General features: G+C 42.0%; 1 protein-coding gene across 5 annotated transcripts in view; it reads left to right on the top strand.

The window, feature by feature from the left end:
* UMAD1 (UBAP1-MVB12-associated (UMA) domain containing 1) overlaps window positions 1-14,270 on the top strand; it is a 40,855-nt gene that overhangs the window by 11,802 nt on the left and 14,783 nt on the right. For all 5 annotated transcript variants that reach the window (XM_053263099.1, XM_053263094.1, XM_053263095.1 and 2 more), the window contains exon 4: window positions 13,596-13,681. In XM_053263099.1, coding sequence (XP_053119074.1) covers window positions 13,596-13,681 — 86 coding nt within the window. The remainder of the gene's footprint in view (window positions 1-13,595; window positions 13,682-14,270) is intronic.

Here is a 14,270-nt window from a genome sequence, read left to right as displayed (position 1 = left end):
CCAAGGTGCACTTTCCCACCCCAATCAGCTGTCCTTCTTGTGAAGAGACTCGGCAGAGCAACGCGATGGAGGCCAGTGGTAGGAGCTGATCTAGGCCACTGCAATGCCGCTCTTGCTGAGTGAGGGGGGAACTGGCTGAGGGGGTGGGGGAAGACTGGATGGCGGTGAGGGGAGATTGGTGGAGGGGGAGGCCAGCTGAGGGGATGAATGAGCAATAAAGTCTTAGAGCGCAGATACTTTGTGCGGGATAAGCTAGTTTATAATATTTACCAGACTCTCTCTGATAATAGGATTACCAGATGAGATAAACCAAGTTGGGCAAGTGTCAAGAAAACAGGTAGGTATGATGTACAGTCTGAAGCAGCTTGTCCATATCCTCAGGAGCCACAATCTGAAAGTGATCCAGTCTGATCTCATAAAATGAGTTGCTGGACACCTCCCTGGTAGACTCTGCAATAATTGTGGAATCCAGTTCAGCCTGAATAAAAGAAATTTTATCTGTAAAAAAAGTTATTTAAAATATCACAGCAGGTGATCAAAAGTTCCAAGTTTTAGTTCAAGGGAGAGAGGGAACTTACTAGCCTTCTCACAACCCAAAACAACTCCACTGGATGTGAATTTGTGGAAGCAACATGGGCAGAAATAAACCACTTCGTTGCCACCTGTATTGCCAGAGCATAGATCTTCAAGTGTGCTCTGTGTTGTTAAGTATTCACGTTAAGTATTCCTCCACTTGTGCTCTAGTTGTTTGTATTGCCCCTTCATCTCTTGTAATTCTTCCGAATACCACAATGCTAATTTTGAAGGCATGCCTTTTGAAAATTATCACTTCCTTCCCTTTACTCTTTGCAAATGTGAACTACTATGTAATAAGAGGATATTTTGTATTATACAGTGAAAAATATTCAGAATCAGATGTTATTCATCTTTCAGATTCTGATTAGAGACAGAGACTAGAGATGCTAGTATTTTCAAAGATATGTTATGCAGAATTGTTCCATGTTATGAAGTTTAATTCATGGGGCTGAAGTGGGGGAGAATGAAATGGGACTGTGGGTGAGAGACAGGGAGAACTAGGGGTGCAGATACTCTGTGCCAGGTCAGCTAGTTAACAATATTATTGTTAAAAAGTGTTAATAATAAAGCACTCAGAAAATGTTTCTTATGTTTTTCATCAAGATAATGCTGACTGCAAGAAGATTATCTGAAATTAGAGTTAATAAAATTTACCTTTTCCCCCCTACAGTGTTGGTGGTTCTTACTTTACTTATTTTAAACTCCTCCTCCACTTTCCAACTGGTAAAATACCAGATGTGTCCAGATACTTTAAGTATACAAAAATTAGCATTGTATATAGGGTAGGCAACTTTTGGCATTCCAGCTGTTGTTGAACTATAACCCCTTCATTCCCAGCCATAATTTTTGTTGCTGGGGTGATGAGAATTGTAGTTCAGCAGCAGCTGGCATGCCAAAGGTTGCCTATCGCAATTCCGCCCCCTGCCCCCCCAGATTCTCAAATCCCTGCCCATGAATTCAGATTTTCAAGCTTGCTTAACTTTACATCTCTAATTCTCAGGTTTGATAACTTGAGCAGATTTGAGGGTGGGATGGCAAGAAAAGAAAGCAGCAGGTTGGGTTATAGGACTCCCAATTACTGAGAGAAATAACTTGCATATTAGTTGCCAACAATGCAGCACATTAATTATGTCAACAGTGTGAAGTGTTTGAAATCTTAAACATTGAAGTAATGTGGAAGAGAATGTTTTTTCATGCTGCTTCAGGGGTGGGCAAACCTTTGGGCTGGAGGGCCACATGTGTACAAGTAATTGAATGGCAGACGGTCACCATCCTCCATTGTCCCCCAGCCACTGCACCTCCTTTTCTGCCACCGCCCCACCTTCTGCCTGCATGGCTGCTTCTGCTGCAACCGGCTAGGCATCTACCTGCTGGAGCACATTATAATGACCCCACCTATGTGGTGATGTCATTGCAGTGCACCGTGGCAGTTAGACTCCTTTTCAGCTACAGCAGAAGCAGCAGTGCAGGGAGAAGGCGGTGGCAGGAAGATAGGAGATGGTGGCGGCGGCCAGGTGATGGAGCAGGGGCGGTGAGGGTAATGGGGGCTGGATAAACAGGTCCTCGTGTGGAGGGGAATTTACCACAAAGGAGAAGATATACTAGGGTCACTGTAGGAAAAATGTGAAGCAATGAATTGAAAGGTTAAAAAAAAACCCACAGGAAAACGTTTTCCTCACTGGAACTGAGCAATAGCAGAAGCAGTCGACAGTCTTTATGGTCTCTTTTCTAAAGTGATGTTAAGAGAGGAATGCATGACACCGGTTAAATCACCTTTTTAGGGCCCAGTGCTAGATGTTGCTGTGTTTCATACAATTCCTTAAGAAAGGAGGACTGGTATTACACATTTGAAAGAAACATACGTGCATACTCGACCATATCTCTTTCCTTAAATATCCCTGTTTTACCTAATTCCTGTGCTTGAAGTAACTTGCAATAAGCCCTTGTTTAGCCCAGACAGGTATTCCTGCAAGAGTGAACAGCTTGGTGAAAAAGAAAATGGAGCAGTGTCTCTCTGAACAGAAGTAGTTACTGTTTCCAGGAGCTTTGCTTCCATGCAGCACAAACATCTTACCTTTATTTAGGCCAGGTTCCAAAGAATTATTCCACTAATGCTGTATACCCAAGGGCACTTTGGACCGTTTCCTTTTTTAAAAACTGCTGTTTCCCTATACTGCATGACAAAAAACTGTTTAGACTCTCGAAGTTGTAAAAGTGTTTTATGACATGTCACAGGACTTGCTTTTGAGCAATGAAGAAAAAAAATCCCACTGACCAAGTGCAGTCTACCTTTGCATCCCAGCCACATGTTTGTTAATATTTACTACTGTAGTCATAGCATTTTAGTAGCAAGGACTGTTTGACACATGGCTCTAATACAGAGCTGCTCAACTTCGGCCCTCCTGCAGATGTTGGTCTACAACTCTCATAATCCTTGGCTATTGGCCATTGTGGCTGGGGAGTTGTAGTCCAAAAACAGCTGGAGGGGGGCGCTAAGTTGTTCAGGCCCATTCTAATGTGTAGGTTGTACATGTGGAGCCCAGAAGTAAGCTTTAGGGATACATGACCTCACTTGCCACATGTGAAACTAAAACTGAAAGTGCCCAAGGGGTTGTATTTCCTCAATCTGCAGCCACCCCACATCACATGATACACTGCTTTTGAAATGAAGGGGACATTTAAAAGCTCTTTCGGATATAACATGGTGGGGTGGTTCTGCTGTTCAAAAATCCTCCTGGGTGTGCCCAAGCCCTTGGGTGTGTCCATAGACTTTGGAGTATGCTCCCTGTTGAAATAAAAACTCCTTCTCTGTTTTTAGGAAGACCCTCAAGACGTTCCTGTTTTCTCAGGCTTTTAACTGGAATTAACTTTAATAATCTGTTTTAGGAGATGGTTTTTCTTGTTTTGTGGAATTTTAATCTGTTTTTACTCTTTTATATTGTGTTTTAAATTTTGTACACTGCCTAGAGATGTACATATCAGGCAGTATAAAAATATGATAAATAAACAATGTAGCTCTTTGGATCTTGGCCAATGTGTGTAGTAACGGGATGGTATTATTGCAAAGTATGATTTAAGGGCAAAACAAGTGATGGTTGCAATAAATAAGTGATGCATGTATATACATAAATGGCCAATAGCAGACAAGGGCAGCATTTTAAAATTGGTTTATGAATATTGCCTCCCCCCACAATTAGTGAAAGTCTCTCCTGGCAGATTTCCTAAATGGGCCAGGTAGTACTATACTTGATAAAACAATCTTATGTTTACTTGGAAGCAAGTTCCATAGTGTTCAGTGGGTCTTTTTTCCTAACTACATGCAGTTGTGCTTGGGGTTGCTGCCACAGTCTCTCCTTTTACTAAGCATTTCTGGAATGTACAAAATTGAGATTATGATCTGTTACAGTGGCAGAAGTTTCTCTCCTTCATAATGTAAAGTTAGGTGACCTTGAAATGGAGTACAAGTGTTTGCATACATTCCACTGCCCTAGACTGAGAACACTCAAATGGATCATTGAATAAATGCTTTACTAGTGAAGTGGGAGCCTGCTTCCCATCAGAACACTGATTTCATTTATTATGTTTGGAGAGAAAAAAATTGGAAACCTATCCCCAGTTTAATGGTTATTGATACGTTAAGGGCCTGCCTTGCTTGCAACATATCAATAATCATTAACACTGGAGATAGGTTTTCTTATATTTTTATTTTTTCTTCACCCTTACTCTTAACACATTTTCTGATTGGCTGGAACCAGAGTTTTTAAACTAAGTGCTGAAACAGCAGCAGAATGGTGAGTGGACATAAAAAATGGCACAAAACAGTGGTTGGTGGGGTGCTTTTCACAATCCTCAGTAGTACACTTTTGAGGATAAATGTAACCACTGAAATCAACCAGAATTGGAAAGTTAGTGTGCATTCCAAAGATGTGCAAATCCTTGCTTGGCCCAGTGGTGTGTTCTTAGGTCCAACCTCCACATTATGTACATATGCAAAAGTAGCTTGACAGCCTATTTGAATTTGAAAATGTTGTTCCAATTGGGATCAGAAAAGTTGCTGCCTGGAAAAGGCTTAAGCTGTTGCCCTCTCACTGTTTCCTCACTCCAGATTGCCCTCCAAGTGGCACGTCCCCCCGTAATGTTCTCAATATGAGTGTCTACCTTTGGAAACATGTTTAGAGCTCCAGGGTGGGGTGGGGGGCTGTTGGGGGCATTTTGAAGTGGAGGAAACAGTAGGTTGGGAAAGAGTTAAGCACCTACTTCCCTTGCCATCATGCCAATCTCAAGCACTCCTCCAGAAGCATCTTTTCCTATCTGAAAAGGGGTGGTGGTGGTGGACTCCATTACATGTTTTTCCTGTAATATGTAGTTTGGCTATTAGCATCTGCTGTTGATGAGCTTTTCTTAAACCCCTCCTGGCCTAAGCAGAAGCATAGTGTCTGCATGTAGTCATGAATTCCAGCCCTCTAAACCTCAGTTTGGAATCCTGGTTTGAAGGGAGTGCTTAAATCACAGTTTGCTAGTTTGGATGTTGTGGCAAACTGTAGTTTCACAAAATAGAACATGTTACATTAAGCTTCATGTGTGAGGGGAGCGGGAGCATGCATGTGCATGTATCTGTAATCTGATCAGATTAGTGCTAGTGGAGAATAGTGTATATTGCACGTTTTGCCTAAATGGGTCTTTTGATGTTCTTATTGGAACAATCTCTCTCTCTCTCTCTCTCTCTCTCTCTCTCTCTCTCTCTCTCTCTCTCTCTCTCTCTCTATATATATATATATATATATATATATATGTGTGTGTGTGTGTGTGTGTGTGTATGTATACATATATACATTCTCTAAGCCGTACCCGTGGCTAATCCTGTGCGCGGCAGCTCTTGCAAGAGTTCACGAGCAGAAACACCGTGGTGATTGGGCAGTGGGGATGCCATGTGTAGATAGGGAGGAGGAGCCTGTGGCACCATGGTGACTGGGCAGTGGAGATTCCATATGCAGATAGTGGGGAGGAGCCTGTGATGGTTAAGGTCAGTTGGAATGCAACTGTTGCTGTTCGGAATATGTTCTTGATTGTAGAGGAGAGGAGAATTAGACAGAGAGAGAGCGAGCGGGCAGGGGCCTGTGAAGAGGGGTTGTGAGGGAGGAAAGAGCCCCTTCAGGAGAAGGAGGCTGCCATTGTGTGAATTAGATGAGGAAACAAGATGAACAAGATCTGTTAACTCAGGGAGAGGGAGAAAGAGAAAGAGAGAGAGAGAGAGAGAGAGAGAGAGAGAGAGAGAGAGAGAGAGAGAGAGAAAAGGGAGGAGAAGAGAAAGGAAGGAAGGACAAGTGACAGGCCCGAGCCTGTGAATGGTCTGAGGGGAACAAGGGGCCATGGCGGCACCTATTGGCAGCAAGGAAGGGCCCAGTCAACCACTGCTGCTGTTTGGGGTTACCAAAGTCATTGGTGGAGGGAGGCAGGCAGGCAGGCAAGGGACAGGCCCGGGCCTGTCAGTGGCCTGAGGGGAATGAGCAGCCATGGTGGTGGCAGCAACGAGGAAGGGCCTGATCAGCTGCTGCTTCTCCTCTTGTGGGGAGGAGCGGGGCTTGGGTGAAGATGGGGAGGTCTCTGGGGATAAGGGGCTGCAGCTTGGTCAATAGGCACCAGCAACGCTGCAGCCATGGCCAGTAGGGGTGAGGGGGGTGGATTAAAGGGATGGAGAAGTGTCCAAGAGGGGTGAGGGAGATGGAAGCAACCAGATGGAGGAGGAGGAGCAGGAGTGAGCATGTAGAGAATTCTGAGGTGAGGGGAGCAATCAAGTAGTAGTACGTAGATGCTCTGTGTGGGTTAAGCTAGTAAATGCTTATTTGTTGATTTCAGTGGCATGTTGGTCAGGCCCATTGGTAGTAGTGACAATGCCTTAGTACATATGTCCAAAAAATATATTTCTAATTTATCAAATGGTTTAATGTGCTCCTTGCCATTTTATATAGAATCATCTCATTCCTCCACATGAAAGTTGATTCAGTGATTACCTATAGTAGAGTTGTACTGATTAATCAATGAGATTACAGCAGTGTAAATGCTTTAAGGCTGTTGAGTTTTTTTGCCTGTTGCATGATGCGGTGGGGAGAGACTCTTAATTTTGTGACACATTACTAGTCTGTTTGCACAGGTTGGTAAATAATATCTTTTTGCTTGATGCTAGACAGTTTAATTTCTATCCAGTGCATCTGGTAAATTAACACAAACTGTTGCTATCTGCATAAATGTATCTCTGCATGCATACAGGATGATTTAGGCCGAGACTAAAGGCTGTGAACCAATGTTTTCCACATATTTTGAAGGCCTTTTTTAATATAAAGGGCTTTGCAAAATTGAAAGTAGTGTGGTTTGTTTTTACTGAGGAACCTATCAGAGGAGAACAATTTACAGTCAGTGCCATTCTTCACAAATGAATGGAGAAGAGGTGCCTGTTCCGTGAAATGGAGCAGCTGCACCCATTTTTGCTTGTCTTACATTAACATTTTGCTTTTTAATCAAGGCCTTCACATTCCTTGGGTACAGTTTTTCATGAAAGAAGTGGTCAGAACGGAAGCAGCTGTAGCACAGTTCAAAGTATACATGAAAGCAAAATTAAAATTTAAAAAAAGTTCTGAAAGGTGAAGTAGTGTCTAATGTTGTCCAACTAAATTGCAAAACAATTTCAGATGGCAGAATGAAAAGCTTATTAAAAAGGATGCTACTAAGTATTTCCTGCTGCAAAACTGAGGTTATATTACTGGTTGGTGTGTGTCTGTGTGAAATAAAATTTAAAAATATCTTTCATGTAACCACCACTTCTGTATTTAAAAATGTTGAATAGGATTGATGTTTAGATTAAAACATTTATATCAGTATCTTATGGCAAAATTAATGCAATGGGGATATCAAAGTGTAAGAAAACTAGATCTACGTTCATGAATTATTTAATACTAGCAGACCCGGCGCATAGCATCTACGCCACTAGTGTCTCTGCCCAGCCGGGCTCCGCCGCTTCCCCGCCCTCCCCCAGTCTGCTCCCCGCCATTTCGCCCGCCCACCTCCTCTGCCAGGGTGCGCCATCACCGGGCTCCCCCTTGGGGCCACTGCCACCTCCCTCCTCCGCCTACCTCACCACCGCCATTTTTTCTTGCTGCTGGCTCCCGCCTCCTCCCGGCTGGTGGTCTCCCCCTCTGGGCCTGTCATGGGGGGTGGCTCGCCACATCCCCCAGTCCTTCTGCAGGAATTAGATAGATAGATATCACTACTGCAGTCTACGAGGCAGACTATAACTGGTGCTCAGAACTCTTTAAAATTGTTACTGCAGAAGCATTTATGAATTACTGTTAATATTCCAATTTGAAAAGTGATCTGAAGCAGCAAGATAGTGCCTTCCCTAGCATCATTTGCAACTTCACATAGTAGTCTGGATCTGGATCTCAGTCATCTAGTCAAATATACTAGGGATGTGCACGAACCTATTCAGAGGCCCTTTTGGGTCCTCTGTGTGCAAGTGCCAGGCATGTGCCCATGCATGCCACGTATTTCCTGCTATCTCTGGGCAAAGAGGAGATGGGGTGGCAGGGAATTATGCTGCCACCCTAAAGGAACCTTTGATAATGGAGGGAGGGGTAAGTGTACCCCCACCCTTAAAGTGCAACACACACACACCCCTTCAGACTTCCCCCGCCCAGTTCCGTGCACATCCCTAAAATATACTACATGGCACCACACCATGCAACAAATCCAGAGGCCAACAATGCCCATCCATCAGTACAGATAATTCTGTACATGTACCCAATGGTGCCATCTACCACATACAAGGCTCATATGCATTTGTATTGACTAGTGTGGTATGTGTAATATCTTGTACCAAATGCCCATCAGCCATTTACATGAGGCAAATGGATTTATCCATTAGGCAGCAACTGAATGGACATAAATCTGATATCAGAAGTAGATTACCAAGAAAACCACCAGTAAGAATGTTAATATGCATGGTCACAGTGTCTTGGGTCTGAGGGTGGCTGTACTGAAAAAGATCCATAGGAAGCTGCCATATACTGAGTCAGACCATTGGTCTATCTAATTCAGTATAGTCTTCACAGACTGGCAGCGGCTTCTTCAAGGTTGCCCTATCTTGGAGAAGCCACAGAGGGAACTTGAAATTGAAACCTTCTATTCTTCCCAGAGTGGCTCCATCCCCTAAGGGGAATATCTCACAGTGCTCAAACATCAAGTCTCCCATTCGTATGCAACCAGGGCAGACCCTGCTTAGCTAAGGAGACAAGTCATGCTTTCTACCACAAGACCAGCTCTTCTCTGGTCCCCTTATGTCACCGGGAAATAGCAGAAAATCTACTTATGGACTGGGAAATAGCAGAACAGGAATTTATCAGAAAGTTTGATTGTATTGGGCAAGGATTAAACAGATACTATGTTTTCCTGTCACACTGTAAAGATTGTACTTGATATATTTTAACCCTGTAAAAATCTCAGAATGTTTTTATGCTCTGACTTCAGCTGCCCATTTTTCAGTGTTTCTGTAACAAGTTGGCATCTGACTAATTGGGTTGTCACCCACAAAAGCTTTTGCAATATTAAACCATCCATTCAGCTAGTCTCTGAGTGCTAGCTATTTCTTTATAAGTACTTCATCCATTGAAGTTTTTGATCATTCTCTGTGCAGGGGTTCGAGTGACTAGGAGAGGTAGGCTTTTGTTCTTGAAAGATTCCCATCAACTAGTTTCAGGGCTCACCCTGGTTGCATATCTGACCATCACAGTGCTTTTCTGGCTGTCTAGCTCAAACCTTAAAAGAAAGTGTTGATTGTTCCAGCAGAAGAGATAGCAGCGGAGCTCTAAGGGCTTAATTCAAAGTGCTGGTCTTTAACTTTAAAGCCCTAGGACCTCAAAAATTGCCTTTATGAGCCTGCTCATGCTCTGAAGCCCTACACCAAGTCCACTTGCTGTCAGAAGTACAGTGGGTGAGCCCAAAGGGCAGGGCCTTTTCTGTTGTTGCACCAATACTTCAAAATGCTCTTCCAAAGGAAGTCTACCTGCCCCCCCATTTTGCTTGCTTTACAGCAGGCAATTGAGACATGTCTTTTAAAATCAGCATTCTTGAGTTCTCCCTCTTAATTTGGCATTTGGCAGCTGCTGTTTGACTATAATCAATAGATTGCTGTTTAAACTATCATACTGGTGTTTAAATTTATTTTAATTATGTTTATAATACATTTTAGTTTACATTTTTTTCTTTTGATCAGTTTGCTGCTTTGCTTATTTCAATAGGAAGGCATGATAAAAATCTGAAAAAAATTAGTGTGCGTGTGTAACATATACACATACACATTCTCTCTCTCTCTCTCTCTCTCTGATCTTGTGGATGCAGTGGCAACATCTTACAGTAGAATGATGCATGCAAGTGCACTTTCCTTTAAGACTAGGAGAGAGCACAACCCTGCAGGTGTTTCCCCTGCAGTACAGAATCTCACAGCTGGGCTTTCTCACAGCTCAGTGAGTGGGTTTGCAGGGCAAGAAGAGGCCAATGACTGTCTGATGATCTTCCTGAGGGTCCCATATTCTTCTCAACCCCAGGGTGCATATATCTGTACATAATGTGTTTGAACATGAGGATCTTGTGCTTTCTAGAACTCTCTAATGAAATTAATCTACAGTGCTTGTATCCTTAGTAACCCTACAAATGTAAAGAAGCAAGCATAGGTCGACAGCTGAGGCTTTTTGAGGAAGAGCTGTTCTCTTTCTAAACGCAGCAAGCAATAGGCTAAAAATGAAATCCTTCATTTTACATGTTTAAAAAACTATCCTCCAAAACTGTGATGCTTGCATGATATCCTATCTTGATTTGTATTCAAAGTTTTGATCTCATTTTTAACTGGGTGATGTATGTTTTTAATGCCCAGTGTTGAACTCTGTATTCTTCATATACATGCACCTGTTGTGTTGCTTTGGGCTGCTATCAAACTGTCGTCGTCCTAGTAAAACTACATGGTCCAAATATCTGCTGTAGTCGTTGATGCCAGGTGCCTAACTTGGCTTTAAAAATAAACTTGGTTGGGTTATTTAAAGGATGATGATCTCACAACAGACTTAGACTTGGTATTAAACCTATTAACTGCCACAAACATTTGCATTCCTACGAACTAAAAAAGCTGAAGCACCACTGCTTTCTGAATGATAAAAAAGAATCTGTAACATTGCTTTAATGACTAAAGTGACTTACTTCTCAAGGTTACTTTAGGAAATGGACTATTAAATTTATTGAAAAATGTACACTGCTTTCAAACTTCTTGGAATACAGTAATATGTTTTCAAATCAGTGTCCACCCATAAATCTTTTTCTCTCACTAATTCATATTTCTGTTTTGGTGATGTTTTTATCATTGGGAAAAGCAAGTTAGATTGGTTGCCACTACAATCCCAAATTATTTTGGGAGAGTTATAAAATTTTAAATACTTTGTAACCTTTCACCTTTGCATCATTGTTAAAGGTTGTGCTCTCACAGTGGAAACATTGTGGGTAAACATTGTGATGTAACTGAAAGGTTAATTTTGTTTTAATGTTCATAGTGGATCCATTTGTGGATGTTGGTCCACTATTAAAAACATAACTTTTATTATTTCACAAAATAATACTGACCATTTTATGTGCCAGAGTCCCACCCTCCTCTTGAATTATAGGATTCAAATTAGAAACATACCCTGGTATAATTAAGGCAGTCCAGGATATTTGGCTTTATTTTGGGAAGGAGCCTCTTGCTAGGGCTGTAGATTGAGGAACTCTTGAGAGCACTGATGCGAAAATAACATTTTGCGTATATTGTGCATGATAAATGGCTAGGCTTGTATAGTGTTAATACAGCCCACAAACGTAGTGCTTTATTGTTCTTTTATAAAGCCTGCTTATGGGCCATACAGTAAGTCTGGTATATGTTCCCAGGCATATGCTGCAGTGGGAAAAGCAGCACAAGATGACAGCAGGTAGGCTTAAAAAATAGATCTGAAATAGATCTGGTGTTCTGAATCTAAGTGACATGCACATCTAGAATTCTAGTGCTTTGCTGCATCAGCCATGTAGACATAAAACTGCATCTGTAGAATTAGGTAGGTCTTAATGGAACCAACCTGGTTACATGTCTTCCTGTTGGTTTCCCAGTTTTGTAGTCAGAAGACAAGGCTGATGTTTTCCTCTACTTATCAGTGCAACAGAAGCAGCTGTAGAGTGTGGCACTTGCTTGTCAGTTTGGTGCAGGGGCATTTCATTTTTTAGTTTTTTGCCTTTCTGTGGTCCTCTTCTGGACTGATATGTCCTTACTCCTAGCCTTTTCTTCTGAATGGCATGTCCCTGCTTCCAAACCGATTGAGGAGTGGTGTTACTACTGTTGCTCACAGATGTGTACACTATCCACATGTGTATCTATGCTTTTAGGGAATTAACTGGGAGGAATTAGCTGAAATCAAAATAGTCTGCATAATAAACTGACTGCTCTCTGGGCACAAGCAACTGCCAACATTATGTACTCCACAGCAGCAACAAGACTCAGAAGCAAGGCTTTTGAAACAAAGACATAAGGTTTATTAATTTTAAAAAGGGCATTGAGCAAACAGTGGTAGTTGGCAACCTTGACACTGTTGCAGTTGCACAGGGAGTGAAGGCAGCTCCCAATAGCTAGATAAGGAGAGGGAGTAAAGGCTCTAATTGCCTAGCTCTTGGCAGGCATTGGGATGTGGGCCGAAAGAGAAGCAGGGAGAGAAAAGGGGAAAGAGCCGTTTTTATCTGTCCGTATTTGCTGTTTCATCTGCAGTGCCAAAAGGGAATGAATTCTCACCCTGGAGAAGGTTTGGGGTCCCTTGCAACCTCTGCAGAGAGTTATCCAAGGGTTCTGGTTTCCAAGAGAGTGTGGAAAGCAAACTATCTCTCCTCGCAGCAGTCCCATGCAGGGAACTCTCAGGGCTTCTTTTAGCTCAATAGCGATTCTGGACTCTGTGATCCAGAATTCCAAATTAGGGCTCAGCAGCCCAGTGATTCAGCTTAGAGAGGGGAAAGGTTTTGAATACATAGCAGCACTCAGCTGGGTGGGTGTTGTGGGGCAGTAGCAGGAACTTAAACCACCATGGCAAAGGAAGCAAAGACACTTCCCAGGAGTCAACTACGCATGTGTCTGAGGAATGGACCTTTTATAAGGTTTCATCCTCTGCAAAATCTGAAAGGCAATAAATTGTTAGGTTTCAAGGTAGATGAAGGGACTGATGAAGGGGTGTGGCTATACTAGAAGCTATTCAGGGGAAGCACAGAACAAAAGGACTCAGTTGTGCAAAATCTGCATGACTGTCTTGGAACCTGATTTTAATTATATTTCAGGTTGTTTGTATAGTTGAAAGGTTCTTCCAACCACAGCTGCTTGATGCTTCTTTTGTTGTGTTAATTAAAAATGTGCATTATTCAGTGGGAGGTGTGTCACCTTTTGCCAGGTAGCTTTCACACCGATTCAGTCTGCCTAACAATGCTGCTTAATCCATAGCATGTTATGAACACTTTATCTACCCTGTCAGTGAATTCTTATTTCTTGCAAAGTGCTTTCATTAGAGTACAAAGCATCACTTGTATCATCACATCACACACATGAGAGCTTCTTGATAAATGTATTGTGTCATGACTTTTGTTGACTAATACCTGTGCTTACATAAACAAACTTGGGATTTTATAACCAATTCTGAAAATGTTTCATTTAAGAGGAGGTAACGGATTGTGAACACTCTCCCCACAACAAGGATAACACTGCAAGGGAATATATCAAACTGAAGTTAATTAAAGCATGTAGAATACAGTCACTCCTTTTTCTTGAGCCATGTTCCTAGAGCACAGCCCATTGCCTTTAATTTCAATATTTAATGTCTTGTTACAAAGTGGCAAAAATTATTCACAAATATTTGCACTGTAGGAATGTTATAATTGTAAGAAGGAATATTAACACAATTTTCTTGTATTGTATCTTCTAGGCAGTACTGTTAATGAAGAAAGAAATGAATCTAAGGATAAAACTTCATTTGGCAATGCTGGGTCTGAGTATGACCAGACTTCACAGGTCAGAAAGTCCTCCCTTTAATCTGCTGTTAACCCTTCTAGAAAAATATCACAGTTGTTGGCAAGGGTTACTAAATGTGAACTGTTGTGTAGTTAGATTAAGGCCTCAGAAATTTTATTACTCTCAGTGGCCTGCAAACTGCCACACCAGTCACTACTGCTAATATGAATCCAGCAAAGCACATCATTTCTGAAAGTTGTAACAGTTAAGATGTCTAGGAAAACTAGTTCTGTCACACATCAAGTCAAGTTTGATCATAGAGCCAAAGCTATCACAGTATTACATACTTGTACAAATGATAGCAAACCAAGAAAATTAGAAGGCACAAATTGTTCATTGCTGGTCTGAAAAATCTAAATGACTTATTAGCATTAGACACAAGGAAGAGTTGACTCTGCATATCGAAGAATATTGTTGTACATAGGAAAAATAAGGGCAAGATTCTGAAGTGAATTATAGATAACTAAGATTAGCAGGAACTACCATGGTGTGCATGTTATAGCTTCAGGCAGAACCTGAATCTGTTTGAACCATCCCACAGAACACCTTCACAGATGGGTATGATGCTGTTTTGTGCTGCTGCCCACCT

Source organism: Hemicordylus capensis, chromosome 6 (assembly GCF_027244095.1).
Source record: "Hemicordylus capensis ecotype Gifberg chromosome 6, rHemCap1.1.pri, whole genome shotgun sequence".
Classification (NCBI taxonomy): Eukaryota; Metazoa; Chordata; class Lepidosauria; order Squamata; family Cordylidae; genus Hemicordylus; species Hemicordylus capensis.
The sequence above is the reverse complement of the archived record's forward strand: the minus strand, read 5'-3'. Positions and strand labels throughout refer to the sequence as shown.